The 26,073-nt window shown below is 35.7% G+C and overlaps 1 protein-coding gene across 14 annotated transcripts in view; it reads right to left on the reverse strand.

Annotated features, from left to right (window-relative positions):
• The window catches only part of EPHA7 (EPH receptor A7), a 166,153-nt gene that overhangs the window by 86,432 nt on the left and 53,648 nt on the right, over nucleotides 1-26,073 (reverse strand). For all 14 annotated transcript variants that reach the window (XM_086876559.1, XM_086876555.1, XM_086876554.1 and 11 more), the window contains 2 exons: nucleotides 25,370-25,525; nucleotides 24,179-24,514 (listed from right to left, as the gene is read on the reverse strand). In XM_086876559.1, coding sequence (XP_086732685.1) covers nucleotides 24,179-24,514; nucleotides 25,370-25,525 — 492 coding nt within the window. The remainder of the gene's footprint in view (nucleotides 1-24,178; nucleotides 24,515-25,369; nucleotides 25,526-26,073) is intronic.

Consider the following 26,073-nt stretch of genomic DNA (forward strand, 5'->3'; position numbering starts at 1 on the left):
AGAATAGATCATTGTACTGTCTCCACTGACATGAGCAGATTACATATGCCACTAAAACCATTTCAAGTCCTGCTTTAAATTCAGATTGTGCTGGATCTGGAATTTTATCTTAATTTAGTTAATGCAGTTGGCCTTTGGCTAGCTTCTCTATGAGCCTGCAAAGAGTTTCACAATTATTCTGTGTCTGTATATGGGGACAGACAAAGAAAGACGATTACAGTTTGCTCTAGGGTGAAATGCAGAACCTCTTACAGAGCACATGCTACACAAAGATTTGGGACAGGAAATGAATAGCTAATCCAACTGAAGCTACAGGGGGAGTGACATGGATGTGAGACGTAATTATTCAACCTGGAATTTGCTTAGGACACCGAGGTTAACGCCTTTCCACTTGAAAATTGTGTCAAGGCTACATCTGACAGGACTTCAGGGGTTTTAGTTCATTTGAAAAGTAACAAATCCAATTGCAAAATTCTTTTTCCCCACAAGGGACAATGGGTTCAGCATAATAGAGTGAGAACTATCTTTTGAATCATCCTTAGCACTTCTTTTAACATTTGGATTCACACTGCAGGTATCCAGTTCCAGCAACAATACTCCCCATAATAACTCAGTATGATAGGTGAAAAGAAACAGCTTAAAGAAGTGTACCAATAGTTATCATGAGTCAAATACTTGTGTAATTTAACATTGCCAGCTAACTAACAGACAAAATAAGAACACACAGCAAACTAAGCACTGGGAAATGTATACTGGAAAATTTCAAGGTTATTAAACCACACACACACACACACACACACACATATATATATATATATATATGCACTCACACATATAGAAGAATCAATTTCATGATGTTCAAAGCCATACAAAAACTACTACATCTTTGTGGGATTTTGCTGATCTTTCAAGAATGACAGATCAATTTGTTAAAGGAAGAAAAATGGATTCAAAACCCACAATGTTTTAAGAGCAATTCCTTTCAGAGCCCTACTTTTTTGATAAATTAACTATGATCAGCAATGAAGAAATCCATTTTCCTTTCTATCTTAGCTTCAAGTAATGATATATAATAATAATAAAAAAGAATGCATATGAGCAATTCATGCCAATGCCCAAATTTCTAGAAGTAGCCTCTAATTTTCAATTACTTGGTTTTTGTAATTCACATCATGATTTTCACAGATGTCAATTGCCTACAAGTTCAGTGGCATTTCAGTAATGCAGTAAAATAATTTTGATGGGAAGTCTGGTAGGTGTCCCTTTGTTGTGTCCCTGAAACCTGAGCGAGCAACATGAACTCGTGTCCTATCACCACAACTTCTTTCCTGACCCTTTGACAGAAACAGCTCCTCACAATAATCACTGCTGGACATCAGACCGTGGGCATCAATTAGTGGATATGTAGCACCTGAAGCATTTAGAGAAAGCACATTTTAAAACCTTGATCATATTTCTACACAATAAGGAAATTATGTCATTACTTATAATCTGTAATCTTAAAGACCCTCTTCCAGAGGTTTCATTCCATAGAGCAAGTTAATGACCCACTGCAAAGTACCTCCTTAGAATACAATTCCAAACTTCATTTTCAAACCTTGATTATGACTACCATCTTCTTGTTTCACTTCCAGGAAGGTGCTGAGTACTCAATATGCAGTACACAATATCAGACAGAAGTTTTAACACTAGCAGAGCCAGGATAAACACAATCTTCCAAAGAGTATCTTGAACTCAGACACTACATAAGACTATACTACCATTATCTGTAGCAGAAAAACCTTTGAGCAACTAGTTTTTGTGCAACACAAAGGTAAAAATTGTTTAAAATGCATTGTAAGACAAGTTACTAGTAAGGATCATAAATTTACCTTCTGGATTTGAACCACTGATGGCATACTATTAAAAAAAACAAACTAATTTGAACTCATTTGACTGTTACCAATGTAAAGCCGTATTTCCAAGTACTTGTTTTACTGTCTACATGATTTGTCCTCCCACAAATTTCAAAAAAGTGTTTTGATAAAAAATGAAGTCAGAATACAGTCAAATGGATTTCTAGAACCAATCATGCAGAACTTACAGATTCTAAAACGTTAACAAATGCAACATTCATTTAAAAGCAAACAAACTGGGGATAAGTCTTTGCCTGCCTTCTAAATTTACACTATCCAATGAAACACTTACTTTATGCTTTATCAGTCTTGACATCGATATTAAAACAGATATTACAAAGTGCCATAATTGTTTATACATCCCTTCCAGCCATTTCAATGTGAACAGTGTCCTCCTTGTTTCACTACCCTACACACAGTGATTTCATCATCTCCAGTTCACATATCAATTACCAGACTTGAGCAATCTAAACAAATTTTTTTTTTCTTTTCTATGTCCAGCCTCTCTTAAGCAATAAAAAAATACCACCATCAAATTACAGGTGAAATGTTTCTGAGAAACCAGAGAACATAAAAAAATATATTTTCCTAATTATGAAGGGAGGAGTGGAAGGGTACTTTGGGATCACTGTGTCCAGTCTCCTGTCATCTAAGGCAACCATGTGATGTCATTCCTTCTAAAAGAATGTCGACACTCCATCTTAAAATCAGACTATGTCTCCCACTACTTCCACCAAAAGGCTATTTCAGAATCTCACTGGTCTGATGGCTAGAAAAGTTAGAATTCCAGCCTAAATATCACATGGCACAAAGCCAATCATTTGTTTTAACACATGTACTAGTCATTCCATCAAGTTGGGATGTCATTCCTGATTGCTCCCCAACTTTCAATTCCAGCTTTATTTCTGAATACTAGTAAAATCTGAGGCAGTATGGACTCTGTGATTCCTGTTGAATTCTACCAGGTGAATTAAAGGCAACAGAAGAAGAAAATTAGGCACTATACATAAACATGTCTCTCTGGACTAAAAATAAGGATATTCCTAGAGACGTGGAAGTAGCACAGTAAACTCAACACTCAAAGAAGGGACCTGACTCTCCTTTTTCACAGGTTACAGTAGTGCTGGAACAGCATTTCTGAGTCAGCACCCTATTTTAACAGAAGGCTTAGCCTGCTCTTTTCTCAAAAAAAAAAAAAAAAAAAATCATGAACACTGGCACACTCACCTCAGGACAGGTTTTCTGGCTCTCAAACCCACATACACTCCACTGCCAAATTAAAGGCAAATGAAAGGAGCTATGTTTTCAGCTAAGCAGGTCAAACAAGTTTTCTTCCAGCATGTTTCTCCTGAAACCTTCTGAGTCACCTGACTTTCTAGAAGCAGAGGGTGAAATTTCATACTCTTCTTGATCTCCTCCTAATAAGGGCCTACTGATAAAATATTCCAGTTCCCCTCCCTGCTCAAAACCACGCTACCCCATCATTTCCTTTACATGATATCTTTGGAACAAGACCTGAGTGTTAGAGGAAACTGTTCTCTTGCCTCCTTCCCACTGGAGTCATGAGTACTAATGCAGGACCTAGCACACAGAACACCGGCCCCTTCAAGCACTTTGTTTCTTTTTCAACTGTGAAACTGAGCTAATTATCACTCCTTAATGTAGCATTAAACTACCGGTTTTTCCATGCTCACAGAGATGATCACAGTGCAGATGCAAAAAAAAGAGGGTCAGGTCTGATGAAGTCCATGTTGAACTCACACTGAAGAATAAGCTATGTTTTACAAGTGGTCACTCTTGGACTTTTCAGAAAGAAATAAATTTGTCAAACCCCAAAATATAAATTACTTCACACTTGTTAAAAAAATCTATTTCTTTTACTAAATCTAAAGTATAGATGGTTTCATGACTGTTTTTAAAAACTGATCTGCAGTTTGTTGTCATTAATCATACAGCCATTACCAAGCTTCTGCTTTCAAACTGGTTTTTTTTATTTTTTAAGATCAGTTGAAGACAAGAAAGCAATAACAACAATACAGCACCTAATGTCACGAAAGTGAAGAATTTGCTTTCAACTCTTATAGGACTCCAAGCCTCATCTGTTTCATTTTTCATCACAGTTAATCTCTACAGATATTACACTATATTAAATCTGTACCACAGCCATATATATCTTCAGTTCTTCTGTTATATGTATGTACAGGACAAAAACAAACAAACAGAAAAAAAACCCAAATCAAATTCCCCAAGATCTCTTATGTGATGAGGATATCTGAATAGATTTCTTTTAATTTATAACTAGTTACCAAAATCTAACTACTGTTACGTTTTGCAGTATTATATATGCCTGGCTGTATTTTAATTTATAAACTCTAACAAAAAAAATTAACCATTTTACCCACTGTAACGCTTGTAATCATCTTACATTACTACTTTCTTTTTTCCCTTCATATCCCTCCCCTGAAATGGATTTAATAATACAATTAGTGTTGATTACCTAAAAGGTTAATTTCCCGAAAGGTTAAAATGTATTTTAGAACTGCATTTTCAGCTGTTCCTAGAACGAATTTACACTTGAGACAATTCAATGCAATAATCTATAAATCTGTGTAACAGTTCTGTGGCCATATTTTCCAGCACTGGCTTACATTTCAGTGAAATATGTAGGCAACAAAAACTGAGAGCTATATTGAGATACAATAAAAAAATTAGTATTCTAACTCGAAATGGATGTAAGTTACAAACAACAACAACAACAAAAAACCAAAAAAAAAACAACCCAAAACACAATAAACAAACAAAAAACCTAACAAAAACCCAAAACAAAACAAACCCACACAAACATTAGAAAATTCCCTTGGGCAAAAGAGAAATAACAATGTGTAACACAAGCTTCTCTGAGATTTTTAATATTTTGTGTATGTTCAAATAATAATTACTGATGTCTATACAGTCATTAATAACACTGTCAAAGAAAAATATTGTTTGCAGTTGAATAGAATTTTCTTTAAAAAATTAAAAAATTATATCACCTACTCATTTCAAGGTTAACAGAATAATGCAAATTCATAGGGGTCCCTGATGATCAAGGTAGGATTAACATATTTTCACTTTCTCTAATAGAACTGCTTTGGTACAAAATACATTGTTCTGCACTGTCATGATGTATAGCTCATATTTAGAAATCTGACAGTTTAGGAGTGCATTATGGCATTCCATTAAACTGAATACATTTTTGTGCTGCACAGGAAAAGATAAAGAGTGCACAATTCCTGTCTTCTTTTTAAAGAATAATGACTTTTCTCACTACTGTAGAGAAAATTTTAGAAAATATGGTATTTAGCGGACTGCTAAATTCTACTCACTGCATCTCAAAAACCACGAGGATATCTCTTTATTTCATATAAATCCTAATTTTTTACAAGAACATGAACCATATAAATTGATAGAGATGTCAGCTAAAACCCTCATTTACAATTGCTATAACAGTAATTCTGAAAAACTTTGGAGTAAGTAGACTGTGATGTTTCATCTTCTGAGCAATATTCGTGACCTCTGTAACTGAAAAATTCCACAAACACTGGTGATGCGCTGTTTTTTCACTAAACAATGCTGTCACTGACATAAGAAAGAAGGGAAAGAAAAGAGGACTAGAAAAACACGTGGAATTTCAGGTTAAAACAGATATGTGCAAGGACAGCTTATTCCCACCGTGACAGGACAGTGCTAAGTTGTCTACAACACCCTGAAATGTAGACAAGGCGTTAAAGAGATTTATCTACCCTTCATATATTTGGGGTTGTACCACTACAAAGCCGGCTATATCATAAATGTTATTAACCAATTGTTCACATGCAAAACATTACCTCAAAAAGAATCTAGAGGATGCTTTAAAAATGGTTTGTTAGTTGATTTTTACTTCAGCAGTATGCACTTTACCTCCCCTTCAGTCTTTTACCCCAAGTTTTTAAAATCAAGATTAATAAAGAAACTGCTTTCAGAAGATCCCTGTTCCCCCTAGTGAGAAACATCATTTAGTCGATTGTTAAGAAAAAAAAATATTTGTGCAAGGCCAGAAGAGGGGAATATACCACTGGGTGGGAGTCCTCTCATCACAGGACTCAAATAAGCAGAAGTCCCAAAGCTTCAGCTGAGCATCTGAGTTTCCTTCTTCCCCTTATGGCTAAGTCAACAGAAGGTGCCAAAGCAATCACAGCTTCACACAGCAAATGTGTGAGGAAGAATGGTGGCTTTAAGAAAGTGTTGATGGAGGAACCAGGAGGCCAAGGCTTGATGCTTCTGACTTTGCTCATCCTCAGCTGGAGATATGGGAAATTGTCCTCTGTGTTTGCACCTAAAATTTACTCTGTGATTACCTCCTAACATTAGTGGCTTGGATTTGCTGACTGCATGACGTTATCTATATTTCAAAAAACCCCCAAAATAACAAAATTAATCTCCAAAGTTTAGTATCCCCTGCTGTTCTTTACACCTACTTTTGTGTCACCTTAGAGAAAATCAGATTTAAAATCACCTGCCCTGCAGCCATTGGAACAGAAGCTTATGACCATATGTCTGAATAAACTCTTGAGCTTTAACGATGTTGCAATGTGGCAGAAAGGTGACACCTAAGCTTTATGATACTTCCAATATAAAACAAACCAAAGATCTTTCCACATGAAAGACACAAAAGCAACGGTGCTGTCTCCATAAAATTATTCCTCCCATTTGGAGTAGTGGAGTGAGAAAAAATATTAGGCATGAAAATGCAGTTTAATGTGACCAATCTTGTTATTTTAGAGTACTGGGTGAACAGCTTATTAACTGCAACCATGCCCAGATCTTCCCAGGTGCAATTAGGGAATCAAGGAATGCATCAGTGTTACAGTTTAAAAACTGCAGTATTAAACTCCTAGTTTTATCCAATGGAAGACTTTCCTAGATACTGCATAAAGATTCACAAGGGTAAGGTTACCAATAAAAGCCACAATTATTAGTTATTAAAACTGAAATTCCAGAAAGAACAAACTATTTCAGAAAGCTCACCATCTCAGGACTTTTTTTTTTTTTTAATAAGGTAATGTATTAATAAAATATCCTTAAGGGTTTGCTACCTGCCCTATCTGTCTGAAAGCTTCAAGATTCCTGGTGAGATTTCTTTCTTTCATATGCAGCACTGGCAGCTACCCAGCCCATCCAGCAGAGCTGCAGGAGATGTAAGATTTCTCAAAAAGCTGGTGACACACTGGACTAGTCCTGTTTAAAATCTCTGTTTAAAATGTAGAAGGATTTAGATCTAGAGGGATGAATAAGTCTGTTTAGGTGGTTTAGAAGAATTCCACCCAAAAAGAATTTCACCATTACTGGAAAAGAACACCAATACCTCTAGATTTACATGAAAACAAGAGCTTAATTCTATTTTACATTTTAACAAGAAAAGGATAAAACCCCATAAAAAACAAATTATGGAAGATAGATAACTTTAACCTATCTTTGTATTTATAAAGCCACTAGCAAAATAGTATCTGAACGCCTCACAGCCATTAATGGATTTTTCCTCACAATGCTTCTTTGATGCAAAGAAGTTCTATTATCCTTATTCTTCTGGTGAAGAACAGTGTCATGGAGAGATTAAGTCATTTATCCCAAGTAACACAAGATGCCTATGGGAATGACTATGTAATTTATCATGGATCTCAAGAGCCGCAGTCCACTGCCTGAACCAGTAGACCATTCTCCTCTTAACAGACAAGAGCTGTTGTACAGTACCTTAAATGACCTTTCAAAATGGCTATTTTGTGCATGGCTTTTGCTCTATCACCATTCTGAAGAAAGCTGTTAAAGCAACATACTTTGAGAGAGCTTAATTAAGCACCCTGTATCTCGTCTCAACAACAGCTGTGAAACCTGGGAACACATACACTTTCAGACCAAATATTACATATCCCTTGGAAGTCAGCAGCAAAGCTAAAGCGCAGCAGCTTGGCAGCTGGAAAAGATCCTTCATGCTCTGCAAATGACCATACTTTATTCAAGTCCTTTAAAGGTTTTTTTCAAGGCTTTTTATATTCCTGTGACTGAAAAGAGCTACTATACTCGCAATATATGAGTATAAGGCAGGAGCCATTTGGTAACTACCAAAATATGTTCTTTCCTGGCACACTGGAGAGCTCTGTTTATCATTTTGTGAAGCTGCTTAAAAAGAAAAGGCAGTCAATTGTTTTCTCTTTATATTCAACGAATGGTTTAGGTTTGAATGTAATTCAAGCTACAGGAGCACCCATGAGACTGGTAGTCTAAAACACTGGGTCAGTATCTGCCTGTGAAGACACAAGTTAATTAAAATATGCTATTTAAAGAAAAAACCAACTAAAGTTTTGTCTTTATCCAAAGAATAAGTACAATGCACATCAGCAACCAAAAAGTCTCCAGTCACTATGTTCACCTGAAAGGATCATGACCAGGAGTGAAAAGTTTACTGGGTCATTCTCCTTTAATCTTACCGTCTCTTTTGAGTGACTGCCAAAAGCCTTGCTTATGATGAAGTTTATGAAGAAGAAAATTAACTGAGATCATAATTTAAATTCCACACAGCTCACAAACAACTTTCATATGGTAACAATTTTTGGTCACTGGTTTACTGAATTTGAAATGGTGACCTAAAGGTGAAAGATTCTGCATTCCAGTATCAATCTCCATGCTGTTTATTGTTCCAATGCTCTGAAGTTCAAAGTGGTGGAAGCGAGAGTTACATGGTTAAACACAGTGGTCTCCACTTTACATTCACTTAAATATTTTCAGATTTTTTTCCTTAAAATAATTCTAAGCATGCACCACAATTATACAAGTTTTTCCCATGTAATGAGAACTTTTGATTAAAAAAAAAAAAATGTACCTCCATTAAATAAGAAAATAACCTGTCACATAATAAAATTATTATATTTAAGAAGTCCTGTTATAAAAAAACTGTGTTACAGATTCAATTGTGCCTTTGTAAAAGTGTCTGCTTCTTTCAAGAGCTTTTAGTTATAAGCATCATAAAGATTGCTTTGGATAACTTAAAAAAAATAACAAAAAAAAAATCTTACAATTTTAAGATTTCATAATTTCCCTCACAAATCCCCATATTTTATTAATCCCACTATTTATTTTTTCCAACCCATCAATTCAGTTCTGTACTTAAAACATGAAACTTAGAACTCACATACTACTTTATCAGTTTCCGTGATATAGTGAGTAAATTTATTTCCAGGAAATGGACTTGTGAAAATTTTCAAGGAATTCTCAGCTGCATCTGAAGCTTTTTTCTGTCAAAACATTTGAAAAAAATGAAATCTTTTTTTTTTTTTTTTTTTCCTGTTAGGGAATGGGAAAGAAACTGAGAGGAAACAGAGAAGGAAAAAAAACAGTTTCAGAAAAATTAGAAAGTAATTTCCAAAATACTCACTGTATCTAAACTGTAAGCAACCAAACTAAAGATTTGCACCATGCAATTATTAATTTTTAACCACTGAGGCAATTTTTTTCAGTTTTCCAAATACCTTAGTTCTTCACCCTTTTTTAATGAGACAGACATACAAAAAAAAGAATAACCTCACCTACAAATTTATGACCGTATTATTTAATCTTCTGCTTCAATAGTACATTTTTTAAAGGTCTATCTTTTACCCACAGAGCAATGAAACACAAATCTGAACGCAATTTGAAATCCTTAATCTGATATTGGGAGGGGGACTTCTAATTTATCCTGGGAATGCACCAGTTCTACAAAGTAACTTTGGCATACAGAGCTCATACTGCAAGTGTTATACATTATTCAAGAGCAAAAAAAATTATTATTTTTGGTACCTAGTTTCACAACCTGGTAACTATTTCTTCAGAGACTGATTGACTTTTATGATCTGTGCTTTTAATTTTTTTTTTTTTATCAGCAATCATTTTCTAGCATTGCCCTTTCCTGCTTTACGTTATGCAAATCTCAACTATGTCAACAAAAGCAACTAGACCACATCTGTACGAACCCATTAAGCTAAGGGAAAAAAAAAAAAAAAAAAAAAAGGACAGAAAAAAAGAAAGGACCCAAAATTTGTTTCATGGCCTATTTGGTTTAACAACAGACCCAATGCCCATTCAAGCACATATAATTCAGAAGGCCTGCCTGCCAGCAATAAAGACTGAAATTGGATACTTTGTGAGATTAATTACCTAGATAGGGCATGATAATGCTAGTCAAATGGGAAGGTAATTAAAGTGCACCTTCCATGAAAATTATTCATTGCTGATGGATCAGGTGACAGATAAATCAAAAGGCACTTAAAAAAGCTACAGGTTAACTTGTGGAGGGCCAGTCCTCCCTGGAAGTCCCTGTAACCATGCTCCTATTGTAGGACAAAAGGAGGGTAAGGTGGCCTCAGAGAAAGAGGAGCCCAGGGAAAAGCTACCAGCATTGTGCCTGCACACAAAGGGGCAGCTAGAGTGGAACCAGTCGGCTGGCAGCCTTCAGATTCCAGGATCTCTCTGCTTGTACACCATAAATGGCTATTGCACCATGAAAGGCAGCAAGTGATGAATTAATAAGTTGACTGGTCCCCCGGGTGCAATCCTTACAGGCGGAGGACATGCCGCGGTAATCAAACGGGGCTATAAATTGTGTACATTGAATGGCACAAAACGCATCTCACTTCATCACCGTTAAGTCAAGACTTCCTGAATTTGTCATTAACTCTTTGGCTTCAATATATTTATTTAAACAGTAAAAGTAAGAGAAAGAGCTTACAATAACAAAAGGGCAACCGATACTACCCAGCGGGATATACAGTCTAATGGAGATCACTGACTTTTACTTTCTACAGCTCCATGGGTCAAAATCCACTCCTTTTACACCAAAACTCCCCCTGAGATGCACCAGTGCAGTTCAAAACATTGCACTACATGCACTTCTGAACACAGGAAAAACCCCAAAACCACAGGATCAAGTAATTTTTTACAGCTAGTTTATGCAAATTCCTAAATATTCCTTCTGTATTTGAAGAAAATGGAGCATTTACATGGATAAACATTTTCCAAATCCCAAGCTTTTACAGAAAATTTCTAAATAACCTTATATTATATGCAAAATCTGAGACTATTAGAATATATGAAAAAGGATCAATGTATGAAAAAATTTCAATAATTACCACCTTCTCCTTACACCTTTTTTTTAATTTTAATGTGTGCTAGCTCTCTAGGTTATGATACTGAATAATACTGACTGTTCAGAGGTAGTTCAATGGAAAGCAATTTTGTGCCACCCTATTTGTCCTTAGTAGTCATTTTAAATGGCTTAGATACCTATGAGAGTTAAAGAGAAACTTACCACTCACTCTGAATCACAGCATAAATAGGTAAGAGAATGTCTAAAAAACATTCTTTACTTAATATCTTCTATCAAAGATATACTTGAGGTCTTCCTACATTTTGAAACAACAGTTCTGTGTGTTTTATCAACAGCTTCAAAACTATTTTATACATTCTCTGAATATTTTTGCCTTCCATACGTTTGATAGTGAATAGAGGAAAGGAAAATTTAAGTCATTACTGAAACATAATGCAAACGTTAAAGTAGGAACTACAAACTGAAGCACTTTCTGTGGGTCCAATGGAAAGCATAATCCTTTTTCAAAACAGAATTTATGAAACAAGCTATAATTGTTCCCAGGAGCATTCTACATTCACATAATGTATGACCACGTGACCAAGAGAGGCATGGTACCAGTTTACCAATCTCACTGTAGTTGGCAGCTGTGGAATTTCCCCCAGAAAAGGAGCTGTGCTGATTTTATGAATAGGTTTATCACTTTGAGATTAGCCCATTACAGTATTTTGCAAGAAGTCAAATTTTATAGACCTCCTGATCTATAAATTTACCTCAGGAGACTAGGTAAACTTAATCTAGTAAAGTAAATGGTACTAGAGTTGAGAATGGTGTATGAACACATACTTGTCCATACTGTTAAGTCTGTTAGCATGCTTAGCTAGTTGACAGAATTCTGGCAATCTCAACATGGGAACACTGTTTTGAGCGAAAAATAAGTTAACTTATTTCTATAAGTTTATAACTGCGAGCATGAGCCCTGACATGCCAGGAACAGCAGATGAATCCTGATCTCTTTTGAGCAGGCTTAGCTTTGGCAAACAGGGAACACCCATTAATTTCTTTAAGAGTCCCACAGCCTTTCTGCTGGTATCTCAGTGGAGTTTGAGCTATCAATTTAGATCTATAGATTGCTAAATGGGATGGGACATGTCTGCCTGAGAGATCACCACCACCACCTCAGTACAGGTCTGAAAGGTGGTCTCTCTGGCGTACAGAATTTTCCCTCCAAAGAACTGTGAATGTGACAATATTCGGAGAGCCTGGGGTACCGGCTAGGGAGAACATTGAGAAACAGCTCCTAAGAGCTTGGTGATGGAGTTCACTTTCTCTACTTATTGCTCATTGAAGATTATCTGACTGTAATTGTTCTGTGCCACTGCATGGCTGATCAAATTCATTTTTTTACGTGGAAGGTTGTAACACTGACGGGTGGCCATCACTGCATTACTGTAGGCAAAATAAGCTGTAAGGCACCTGCTGCCCTCCTAATGGGGATTCCTACCTAGCATTACAATACAAATAAATCACATAACAAGTATTTTATATTTTTAAAACATTTTTAACATTAAAGCTATGAACTGCAATCAAGTGAAATACCTCTATTTTTAGGACACACCTGTGTATGAATATCCTCACTAAGCACCTTGGTTAATTCAGTCCCTCATAAACAGCATCAAAGAGTCTTAATAACATGAATTACTAATAAGACAAGCAAATTATTTTTTAGAGTTTTAATATCCAACAGACAAACTATTTTAAAATTTGTTTGCTTGCTCAGTGTTTTCTTGAAAATAAATAAAATCATGTCAATATTTAATGTTAACGCTGTGGCAGAAATTAACATTGGTGTATGTGGAGAGCAGGAGGAAGAGGGCATTCAAGCCATCAACTTTTGCCAGTTAATTTAGGTGGCTAAATAGGGAAGGTAATCTAACGCTTCCTCTGTAATTAAGGACGAGTCGATGCACAATTCCTAAACTTGGCTCCTGTTCCAAATCACTCCCTAAAGAAACCTATCAATCTCCACTGACTACAACAATGTAAATATCCACCAAAGATTAAAACGCTAATGTTTAATGCCAACATCAAAGAGCAGAACGTTTAGCCCTAAAATACTTCATGTGATTAACTCTACACAATGTAAAGTGCAATGACACTTTTCCCTCTTCATTATCAGTTAAGCTGCAATACAAAAAATTAGAACTAAGGGTGAAATTTTGATCTCAGCTACACAAGGGAATATTTGGAATAATTCCACAGGAGGTCCACAGAGACACATCATTACTGTACTGGATCAGCATCCAATTCCTCATTTCACAGCCATGATTAGAGGCTGTATGAACTTAAATAGACTCTTTAGCAAAATAAATGGTGTTTCTCTACATAAGCATCAGAGTTTACTAGCTTTGAATCTGCTCTGCTGACTCAGCCACTACTGCCTGATATAGCTTGGGTGCTATAGAAAATATGAGCTCTCCTTGATGCATTAGGAAATGGTATTCTCTGAAAAATAAAAAAAGAAATGTTTAGGCAACAGACAGACAGAAAAGGTCAAAAGGAGAGATGGCAAATAGATCCATCAGCAGACATGAGATAGCAGATACAGAAACTGAAGGGTCTGATGCTGCAAATGCACACATACGAAAGAAAACACCAGATTCAATGGAAAATTTTGTACAAGCTGTTGAAACGCAGGTAAGAGTTTAGGAAGGGTCATTAAAGAAAAGCTAAGAATAACAGTGACAGAACCTCATCCCTAATCTTAAACTTACTTAAGAGGAAGTGAAATCTGTCTTAAAAATTCTGAAAAATACATTAACAGTATTACAGAGGAAAGAGTGATTAAAAGGAAACTGAGGTACATCTAGGTGTGTGTGTGAATGTAAACACGTGTATCTGTCTCTCCCTCTCTTTTTCTTATATAGCAGAAACAAGATGGAAGTAAGATATGAAACATCCCATTCTGCACTTCTAATATTTCTTGTATTAACACTGGAAAAATTCGAGCAGTTCTGCAACTATTTTTTCTTAAGATTTTCTGTGTTTCTGCACATGTTGATTCTCTTGTCTCTCACACATGATTTACCTCATTCAGTAGGGAATGAGGTCTTTATCGATCCACTGACTACAGGTAAGATCTTAAGATTTCTATCTCTCTATTAAACATAGTTAAAAACGGTCAAAAACTGTTGACAGAGGATAAAGGAGGTGAAGGAAAATTTTCCAAAGAGATATGGATTTAGCATGCTCACAGAATCTTTGATGTTTAGAAAACTGAGCTAGAAATTACCTTTTCTTAATTAGCATTAATATTAAAATGGTGTAAATCATACAACTTACAACACTTGCTGTGAAAATTTAAATGTACAAATGAAAAACAGCAAGTCAGGGAGTTTAAAACTACAGCTATCACTAAAGTCTTATTTATTTTGCAGGCTGCCAATACAAAGAAACGACCTTATGGAAATATAAAAAGCAGCTTGTTATAAGCTCGAATTTAGGACATTTATATTGGTCCCTCAATAAGAAGATTTCTGTGTCATTACCATGAGCATGATTTAGTTGTATTATGTTCACATGTAGACACCATTATATAACACTTAGCTCAGACAAATGGCTCTGTTCTTGATCTTTCTTATTCTACTGTAGTTAATGACCAAATATTGTTAAAAATTGGGACACTAATTATCTGATGTCGACATGTTATGGATAATTAAGAATTGCTCACTCTGAAGCCATGCTAATTGTTTTTCACATGTCTCCTTCTCTCGTCCTTGTGTCCTCAACAAGGCAAGTAGCTACAGGTTTATACGTACATCTCTGTCACGTACTTTGTCACAGAACATACATCATCCTTTCTGGCTCATCCCCGATTAATTTTGCTGGCTTGCAGCAATTATCTCTCCCTTTGTGACTGACCTCCTGGTAAATGGAGTGCATGATCACTGGGCAATTTTTTCCTGCTTATTTTACCACTTAATTGATCCTTGTTGTCTGACCACAATAGGATATACTAAATTTAAGTCATAAAATGGTTGAAGTTGAGAGGAAGTGGCAACCATGTTTTAGCAATTGTAGTTGACAGCTGTAAAAATCAGATCTTGATAATGTTCTCTCATTTACCCTATTACTTGGATCAGTTGGTTAAAGCTGTTAATGATCCTCTTGGATCAATGTCGTTTGCTTGTAGCTATAATTTACAGCATTGGTGGATTAGTACAGATGTTTTCATAGATAGCTCTGCATCATTCCACCAGATTGCTGTCTGCATCAAATTTGCTTCCATTCATCACTAACGAAGCAAAGAAAAAGATAATCAGCATCTCCTATCTTAACATTAACTATTGAACTTGGGATAACACTTTTATTGTCGTCAATTCACAGCCTTCAACCATGGCTTCCTCAGTAAATTGCCCTGGGAGTTCTCTCTAGAAATAGAAGCAATTAGGTATTTTGACTGTTACAGGGGAAGACTACAGAAATGCTTAACTGTACAAAACAATATATATACTGAAGAGTAGTAGATAAAACTGTTCTGTTATGAATATGCCCTATGGATTCAGCGCTGGTTCTATCACATACAAAGCAGAAGAAATTACATAGGGCAGCAATGTGTCAAAGTTGGCAAAAATTGTCCAGGCTATTAATTGCTGAGACTATTCCAGTACCTGAAAAATCTGCTGACACCCATGGGTTGTCATAGCGGGTAAGTCAGCAATGCTCTAATAAGGGAGATGTCTCCCCTTCTTATTTTTCCACTGGAATCAGAAAGATCATATCCAGCTCTTCACAGAATTTGACTATCTTCACCCTTTCCTGAAAGAGGTGAAACATTTGTTCTTGGGTCATTAATACTGCCAGAAGGCCATGAGCCAGAATAGGAAGACTTGTATTTTTCCACTGAGGGCCCATTTAGCCAAATCTGTTTTTCCTTCTAAAAAAGGAGGCTTATTGGCACACACAACAAATATAAAATAAGTAACTGAATAAAATATGATGTGCTCCAAAAGAGAAGCAGCACAATCTCTGGCTCTGTTTCTAAAGAGAATACATATAAAAAAAGGGAAATACACTGCATTACATTGCTGGACAATTCTACATGGCAACATTTAAGCTTAATGAAGAGACTTTTTTAGCTCTCACTATACAAGCTACCTTCTCTCTTCTAAAGATTTCCACAGGAGTCTAATATTTCAGAAGGTTGGCTCCATGCCTTGCTGTCATCAAATGCTTCACTATATAGATGTTACAGTCTCAGACTTTTGTAATTCACTACATTTAACCTTAATTAGGATTTCACATTTGGTAGCACTTACGCACTTGCATAGTGCCTTTCAACAGTGATGTTCATTTCTCACTGAAAAAGCACCTGAGCACTTAAAGGCTTTTGTTTGTTCTAATAACAATGGCACTTGAATTCTTCAAAAGGTCTGAAACAAACAAACAACACTGAGTTCAGAGTTCCTACTGATGATGTCCTGCACCTATTTATATCCTGCATCCAGTTGCCATACTACAGTTCACAGGAAGCAGTAAAAGGAAGATCTGGAGATGTTGTTCTGCTCTGAAAATCAAAGGTCTGTGGACCTCTTTGGTTATCTGTGGATACTCTTTGCACATAAGTTAATTAGCTGCTCTAGAATGTGTATCACCAAGTATAAATACATCAAGTGATTTTTTTTTTTGTCTTTTTAGTGCAGCTATCTTGAAAGTCTTTGACACTAGCTGGGTCATAACAGAACTACGCATTGAAGTTCCCAAAATAATATATATATATAACAATATATATAATATATTATTATATAATATAATATATTATTATATTATATTATTATATATATATAATATTATTATATAATATATAATAAAGTGCAAAGAGTTTTTACTCTATTGAAAAGAACCTGTGCCCATGAGAAAAAAATATAACTATGGATGAAGTGAAAAAAGAAGCCAGGCATATTTATGAGGGTTTAAAAACCTACCCAGCAGGTGTCACGAGTAGAGCTCTTTAATTTCACAGATCTTTCAGAGACTGGTCATAGACAGTGTGATGTTAAAACATATACTTGCTTTTTCAGATTAGGATTAATTTTTCACCACTGTTTTTATGAACATAATTGGTTTAACTCATAAATATTGAGGAGATAGCTGGTCCATGTTTTTGAAAGAGAAAAGGGACTCCTAGCCTTTAGTGCAACATCAGTAAAGTAATCCCTCTTTTCTGTGGCTACATTGTACTTTATGGTTCTCATTTTCTTCCTCAAGTATATAGTTTTTTATTGTGCAGCTGGTGAAATTATTCTTGAGTAGTGTACATTAGACCATGGTGACATAACCTGCTTTTTCAATAGCTCAGTGCACAGGAAAGTCAATAGCCCTGCGGCTGTCATGCTTCTCTGAGCAGGTTGCCACCAAACATTCAACATACATAGCTTAATCAGACCATTTCTAATTTGGAGCTCTGTTTCTGTGAAGCTGAAGCTTTGCTTTATCTTTGTGTAGTTACACTAGAGTGTAGCTTCCCATTCTTTTCACTTCTAACTATTGTAAAACTCGCATAGTCCTCATAGGGAAAAAAAAAGAGTTTCTTAGCAAAAATTATCTCTCTTCCAAAAAAGCTTTTATGATACAGCTGGACAGGCAAGAGTTCTGATATCCATTTAAGAAAAAAAACAAAAAAACAAAAAAATAAAACAAACAACAAACACCAACAAAAAAACCCCAACAACATATTTTTAGTATGCTGTACAAAAAAATCCAAATTACATTCAGCCACAAACTGATGTGCAAAGCCCTGACATAGTCAGACTCAAAATGTGATATGAAGTTAAAATTTCCTTTCAGGATGACAGAGAGCCCATTGCTTTTGTTCCTGTGTGTTCTGATAGAGCATGAGGTTCAAATCCTGCTCCTATTGAAGTCAATGACAAAGCTTCCACTGACTTCAGCGGTGCAGGATCAGACCCTAAGCAACACAGTTAGCATCTGCTTGCTTTTTATCTCTCTTATCTTTCAGTGAAAAATATTGGAACAAATTAGAACTAAATAATAGGAAAAAAAAGGGAATTAATATTAATTAGCTACTCTGTGATACATTTTCTTATAAAACACACTGCTTGTCATTCCAAATCTTTTGTGAATATACATGTTCTGTGTATGTATATAAAATGTCATTGGAACTCTCAAATATATGTGCCATACCATGCCATATTATATCCTAGACAGATGTTTCCTTCTTTTTGAAACTCCTGAAGAAAAATCTGACATTTAATAACCTAATAATAATGCCCCAGCCTTGCAATTCTGTAGTATCTCTGTAACCTTGTGGATGTCACAATATTAAATATGACCTGATACAATCACTGAACGAACAAACTGCTTTCCCTGATCTGATGGTATTTGCTATACAGAGACTAAAATTCTTATCAAGTTTTTATCCATCAGTTTTATTCAGGTATAAACTCAGTTATCACCTCCTGTAAAAAATTCTGTGATATTAGTTCAGGGTAATGTGATTGCAGATCAATAGGCAGTCTTAACGCCACAGAAATAACCCAATCCATTCTTTTAATGAACTGAAAAGACATCTAAAAAAGTAGAATAGTAACTATCACATGCAACTAATTTCTACTCTCATTTTTCCCTTTTTAGTTGATGACCATGGAGTGCAGAATATTTACACAGATATCCTCGCTGCCTACTGGTCTAGGAAAAAAAATTAAAATATTAAAATATATCTTAAATATTATTAAGAATAAGCACAGATATTCATATAGCTCCCATTAAAAAAATAAGTAAAAATAACCCAAAATACCGTCATCATCGCATATATGTTTCTAAAAACCTCAGTTTAATGGAAGCATTTAGTGAATATTACATTTGGAAAGTGACCTTCTGTAAAAAAATTCCCCCCAGCTCAACAGGTGGAACACATTTGGTAAAAAGAAAACATTATTTTTATAATCTGAATTCTTTTTACATGAGGCATTGCTTTCAAAAAAAAAAAAGTATTGATGATGTAGTCGTATCAATGTGTGAAAACTGATCTACAGTCGGACTTTTGGAGATGAAGCATAGCTTGAAAAGTAAAGTCATTAGCAGGAAATAGCCAAGGAAACCTATAGCTAAAGGAGGTCCACTGAAATGGGAAAACATTGAAGAAACGTTAAGTTGAACACTGAAGCTATTTGTAATAAGCTGTCATGTAGCACCAGAAGTGAACATTGGATGGAAGATGCAGATGAAGGTAGATTAAAACAACTTGGTGGCAGTATGGGAAGAAACCAAAATGGCCTGGGGAAAGGAGGGAAGTGAGAATAGACTAGAACACTGAGGTCATAGTGACTGGGAAAGCCGCAGGCATCAATCTTCTTGATTGCTGCCTCTGCTGGGGGACAGTTCATTGCTGAAGAAAAGTCAGGCTTAAGTGAGACTGACAGGGAACAGGAAACAAATAGATGGTGAGTAGTAGAGGATATGAAAGAAGAGACTTTAAAAAATGAGTAGGGATAATTGAGAGCTGGGGAAAAAAGTGTAAAGAAACGGAGAAAAGAAAAATTTTAAGCAGCAAGAATGAAAGGAGAATGTAACATGAGAGAATGTGAAGTGTCCCCCTCATTTAGAAAGACTGCAGAATTACCTAAGAAAGGCAGAACCCATCCCACAGATTTGCATTTATGCATTCAGCCATTTCTTCTTGTCATGTAAATCAACGGTGCTGCTGCTAGTAGTCATGATTTAAAGCATGTAATGGTTTTTACAGTTCAAGTTGCTGGGATAATGCCAATTTGAAGAATTCGGCTTCCTTTATTTTTTTTTTTAACTGTGAAATTTGGGATCTGCTTTTTTTTGTAGGAAAAAGGTCTTAAAATTGAACTCTAAGATGTAAAAATGGAATAGCAGCAAATCAACATATACAAAGGAAATTGTTACTAAAAAAGAATGTTTTTCAAGAGTAAGCCTTGATTAGGGAATTGAATCAGGGTTTTTTAACCACTTGAAGTTGTCAGCATTAAGTGCATCTGAAGGCACAGCATGACCTAAGAGTGCTATGGGGCACCTTTCTCTTGCTGTGAAGAAGCAGCAAGCATTAGCAAGTGCTCCCTGCACAAGAGCAATGAGTACATTTAGGGACAGTTATTGGCATCACATTTTAACTTCTGTTTGTCTTACTTATGGTAATAAGGCAAGATGAGTGTCCCCTTGGATATGATTTTTTCTTTTCAATGACTATAAAGGCAATTTAAACTGGCTCAGGACACAATCTTAAATTTTCTCAAACCCTGATAAATTTTGGTATTCACTTAAAATATCCTAAGCTTTATCAAGGCAAGGGTAGGTTGGGTGTATATAACCCTTTACCAGAGGTAAGTCCATTGTTCATTCAGGTAAGGTTCTAGAGGAAAGGATGCTGAAACACAGTTTTAAAAACATACTATCTTTGCAAAAATGTCAACAGAAAAATTATAGAATTGTTATTGAAGCATATTTTGTAAAATGAAAATGCATGAATGCTGAAATACAACAAATATTCATCAGCAGTGAAAGCTACCCAATTTCCATTCATCTTCTGGGTGTTGTATGGAAAAAAAGTAAAACTTGGGAAGGAATTTGATGGATCAAAAGGAATGACCAGTACAACTGAAAGGGGAATATCTTACTAGGGAAGTGGTTAGTTTTATCTTTGGTAAAAACCCATTCAATAAGCTTGCATAGGCAGTGCTTGTTGGCTGTTCACCAAGTGCGGCTCTTTAGTACATTTGTTTATTGTAATGAGAGCTTAGTCCCATTCAAATCTGAATTCTACAAGGATGCAGAGGTTCTCATAGATCAGCCTGTAGTACTGGGATGACATCCTGTATTCTTTACATGATGCTGGATAGGCAAGATATGAAACAAGATGGTTTACTCCTGGGGCACTTAGTGTACTTCATCTTGTCAAAAAAAAGAAAACAAAGGAAAACCAAAAGCCTCATGGTTCTTGGCTGAGGCTTAAAAATATGCCATATGACAACTGATAGCCTAGTCACACAGTATTTTTAAAACAAGGAATGAATAGCAATGTGTCACACGTGTATATATATATATAAGTGATGTGTAATGTACCCACTTGCAGTCATTTTATTGTTATTTCTACAAATATAAATAGTTTTTTATCTACCACCTGGCTCTTTTATGTGGCATGATCTCTTTGTCTCATCAGAAGCTTGTTACATGTGGGTGAAGAAACACTGAATATATTCTATAACCCCATTCTTTTATCAATAATTTCCTGTTATCATTACACAATGATTTGAATTTTGTGACTACAGCCACAAAGGAGCAATTCAATTAAACCAAAACTACAAAGGGAAAACCTCATTGCAATCCTCTGTGCAACTGGTGAACCCAGTAATTATATATAGCCACCTATTGTGTTAGCATAATAACATGTGAAGAAGGTTTAGTTAGACACATTTACACACATAAAAAGCAATATGGGCATAGAAAAAGTCAGTTTTGCCAGAAGTATAGAACAGTCACATAGGAACAAATGAGAGCTGCATGAATCCTAGTTTACTTGGCTATAAATAAATCCAACATTTTCTTTCTCTCCGTGGTAAAATAAAAGAGAAACACAGAAGCATAACAGTCTCCTTTGAGCAACCAGTCTCTTTCTGTTCAATTATAGTCATCAATCTGTTCCACCTAAAATATTTTCCTCCTTGAGAAACCAAAGAAATCAGTATTAGGATCCAAAACATGCTGTTGCAAAAATAAAGTAGAAGAGGTCTTTCCTTTTGCTAAATGCATTTTTTTCTGAACGTCTGTATTCTTTAACGCAAATTTTGTAATTCTGTGAAAAAAAAAAAAAAAGAGCTGCATTTATGTGGCATTTCTAATCAAAAAATCTTGAAGAGTTTGGTAAGGAAAAGTGAAGGTTACCTTCATTTTACAGAGAAAACTGCAACAAAGAGCTTAAAGCCTTTTTTTTTTTTTTTTTTTTACCCCAGATCTGTCCCCTACGTATATTCCTTTTAGATGCCAAATTGGAATCCTTTAAATCTTTACATTCAGAAGTGCTAAACAGGCAAAGCTTCAGTTGTACCCTTTCTCTAAGCAGTGTCAAATCCTGGGAAACGCTGGTCTGTGCATAATCCCACAGTAAACTGGAGAGGAGGGAAGGAACAGAATCAGATCTCCTGCTTCATGGTTTTACAAAGCTTGTCTATGAGGTTGAAGATTTTTTGATTAATTTAAATCTTTAATACAGTCTAGATTTGTCTGTAATATAGTTATATTAGAGCTATAGAAACTACAGAGCAAGCTATAGTTTCACTAACATCTCTGGGCTTGATGTGAGGATCATTTCATAAAATCACATAGCTTGTGTTACTTATAAGATAGCACAGGATAACCATATTTTATCTTCTGGCCTAATAAAAGACCTGTAAATCCATGATTATGACAACACAAATAATGGACTATAATGTTTTATCTTGGGGGAAACACAACAAACTTCTGATTAAGGCTTTTTCATCTTCCTAAGATGTGATACTAGCCACTAAAAATTGCACTGTTTCTTCCTTTACCCTGTGTGCCACTGAACCATCAAAGCACATAAAGTAAAGCCAATTTGATTCCACTAAATAGGAAAAAGTCCAAATCCTCTTCTTCATGTGATCGTTCTGTACAGCCATCTATAGAGAGCAGAACACTGTCCACCTGTGCATGTTTGGAGAATTATTCTGAAGATGAAAAATCAAGGTGCCAAAGTAATATCATCTGAGGTGCAAAAATAGTTTCAGGGTAAGTTTTCTGAGCTGAAAATCTCATCATAAACTTCAAGAACTGAACGAACACAGAGACCAATCCTTTCAGCCACAGAGATGGCTCCAAAATAATATTAAATGCGCATTTGGAATCCATGAGAGCACTATAGAGAGATTAGATATCCCATAAATACTGCAGCCTAACTTTAACAATCATATCAACTGTCCTAAACTTGGGGGGAGGGAAGAAACGTTTTGAACTAAATTTCTTGTCCTTTTTTTTTTTTTTTTTTCCAGATGACTATCTTTAAAGTACAAAATAACTACAGTTTTTCCTGTTTGTTCGTTTAACCTATTTGGTGAGTTTGTTCTTAGTTCAAAACATTACTTTAAGGGGATCATTTCTACTGCACTTAAAAAAAAAAAAAAGAAAAAAAAAAAAAAAGCAAGCATGATTCACAGTCACTGAAATTTCCTCCAAGATATAAGTATAAAGTATCTTTTAAAATACTAGTCATCTGTTGTTACAGGAAGCATCACATCAGTTACAGAGTTTATACTTATTTGACTTTATGATTTTACAGCATTGCTTCAAAAGCCAGATCTTGCAAATAATATTCAGTTTAAGATTATCCAAATTACAAAAGGTTAGCTTTATTACCCTGTCTTTAAGACCACAGCACACCATTGCCTGCAATTTTATCAACAAGCAACTCACCAGTTCAGTAACCTAAATCTGAGAATTCTTTTTTTTTTCCTTCAGCTGCAGACAACTAAAGCCCTTTTTTTTCCCTGGGGTGATATGCTGGTTTGATTTTATTTCCCCTGACATTTCACCTGTCAGATTATGATAAATAGAAGAAACAAAGAATAATCATCACATTCTCATTGCATCTCATAATCAAATATCTGGAAATATAAGATAAATCAGAAATATTGTCCTGAGGGAAAACATCAACACTGAAAACACTATCAGAAATCCAAACCATCTTCCAGTGACCTAGGACTCCCACACGTGTTTAAAAAATTTGAAAAAGAAGTCTACATAGAACTGTCACATCTATTTTTTTTACCTTCAAATACTAGGGAATTAACTATAATGAAGTAAGAACAACAACAGCAAAAAAAGTTCCTAGGTTAGGAAATTCTATTTAATAGCAAAGCTGCGCATCTTCTTTAAGTCTTTTGTGAATGCTTTCTGAAAGCAATCCTGAGGCCAAGAAACAGGTCAGGTTATCCTGAAATAGTATAACCTCAAATTAAATAGCTGGCAAGGTGAAAAGATTAATGAGCCAGAACACACCAAACATGTTCCTGATTTATTGCATCTATAGTTTGCATGTTCCAAATTTCTCTCAGTCTCAGAGTGTTGAGATTCATAAGTGATGAAAACTTACCTGCTTGGCCGGTAGTAATACTGACAGCTGCAAAAAGCCTCTGGGAACGACTCAAGTCAGAAACCCCATTCACAGCTTCAACTTCAAACGTGTAGTTAGCATGAGCTAGCAGGTCCATGACAGTGACATAGTTATCTACTAATCCAGTTTGCTGGGGCATATATCCAATGTTACTCCCACAGGGAACGCACTCGCCCTGCTCCCAGCTGCACCTCTTGCACAAAATGCGGTAGGTCACATCACTTCTTCCCCCGTTGTCAGCAGGAGGACTCCACTCCAAACTCACAGTAGTCTGGTTGATATTGAAAATTAGATTCTGTGGTGCAGATGGAGGTCCTACATAAAACACAAAGAAGTCCAGGGTAATTACACAAAACCACAGTGGGACACACAGGTAGCATTTTAATTACTGAGACAGAAAACAGTTGAAGCATTTTTCTTCACATAAACATTTCATTATTTTTAGTACAGGCTGCATAAAAGCTTTCTTGAACTCATTTGGTAAGAGCTTTATTTATTTTCCATTAAGACATCAGAATAACAATTGTCTGTATATTTACTGCAACTGATTTTAGCTGTTTCTCTTCCGTGTAATTAAAAAGAATGGTTAATATACCTTAAAAGTTCTCTTTCACAGGTTTTCCAAATATGGGATTTGTTCATCTCTACTAAATGCATCTATTCTTTTACTATAAGCTCTGATATGATTTACAGATTTTTAGTGATGTTTCAGACTTAGGAGACTCCACTGTTTGAACCACCAATCTGTGCAGGCCAATCTATTTGCAGTTAGAAGGTTAAGTCAAATCCAATTACCGTTCAATCAAAGTGCAGCTCCACAGAGGTTACTTTTCATTTTTTACATTACTAATTTTGGTATTATATCACATAATGCATATTTGCCTACAACAATTTAGGGAGAACTGGGCCTGTACTGTATCTACTACAGTGAGTTATGCACTTATGCAATACGCAATGTTTTCCAATGCCGTATCAAGCAAACTTGAAAATTATATTTATGCTGATTCTGTATTCGCTGTCAACCCTTTTTCCCTCTGCCTTTCAATTTCTTTTACCATTGCAAATGTACTTTTCAAACACACAAAAAGCCAGACAAAACTACTCGCTGCAAGTGGCTGCACCTGGTTGGTTAAGCAACGTCCTTTACTATTAAATTCATGACTCACTCACTTGTGCATGCGACATATGGCGGATCAGAAGGTGCTCTATAATAGCTATCTTCACAGTCGCATCTGGAGGATCCTTCCTTGTCAGAGAAGCTGTGAGTAGGGCAGCGGGAGCACTGCAGGTCTTGTGAGGAGGATTTGTAGAACCCACGGCCACACGCTAAAGCAGAACAAAACAAATGAAGATTTAGATTTGCATGGACTTCTATCCTGATCTCTTTTTGTTTCTGTCACGTGAGGTACACATTTCTGTAAACATCTAAACTGCCCATTCTGCTATGCTGGCTCAAGCAAAATAAGCTCACAATATCTTTTTCTCCATATGATGCTGTTAATGATTTTGTGGCATTTTTATGAGTTCAAGTGTATACTTTATGTACCTCAGCAGCTGGCAGTACAATATTTTAAAACAGTGGGCCACATAAATACAAGAAGCATCTGCTTTTCACCAAACGAAAGTACAATAATGGTGTGAAATATCTGGATGCCTGCAGTATGCCTAAACGAAAGGAAAACTCTGTTGAGATCTGCTCTAAGGCCACTGAAATGTTTATGGTATCTGAACAAGTTGGTTTGGAGCAAAATTTTTTCTTCCCTGATCTCAGAAACCCAAAGAAGCTGTAACCCAGAAGCAAACCCTGATCCTAAGGAAAGACTGAGGCATGAACATTTGTTTAAAAGATGGCTCTCGTAGGGACACAAAGAAAG

Source organism: Cyanistes caeruleus, chromosome 2 (assembly GCF_971803275.1).
Source record: "Cyanistes caeruleus chromosome 2, bCyaCae1.hap1.1, whole genome shotgun sequence".
Lineage (NCBI taxonomy): Eukaryota > Metazoa > Chordata > Aves > Passeriformes > Paridae > Cyanistes > Cyanistes caeruleus.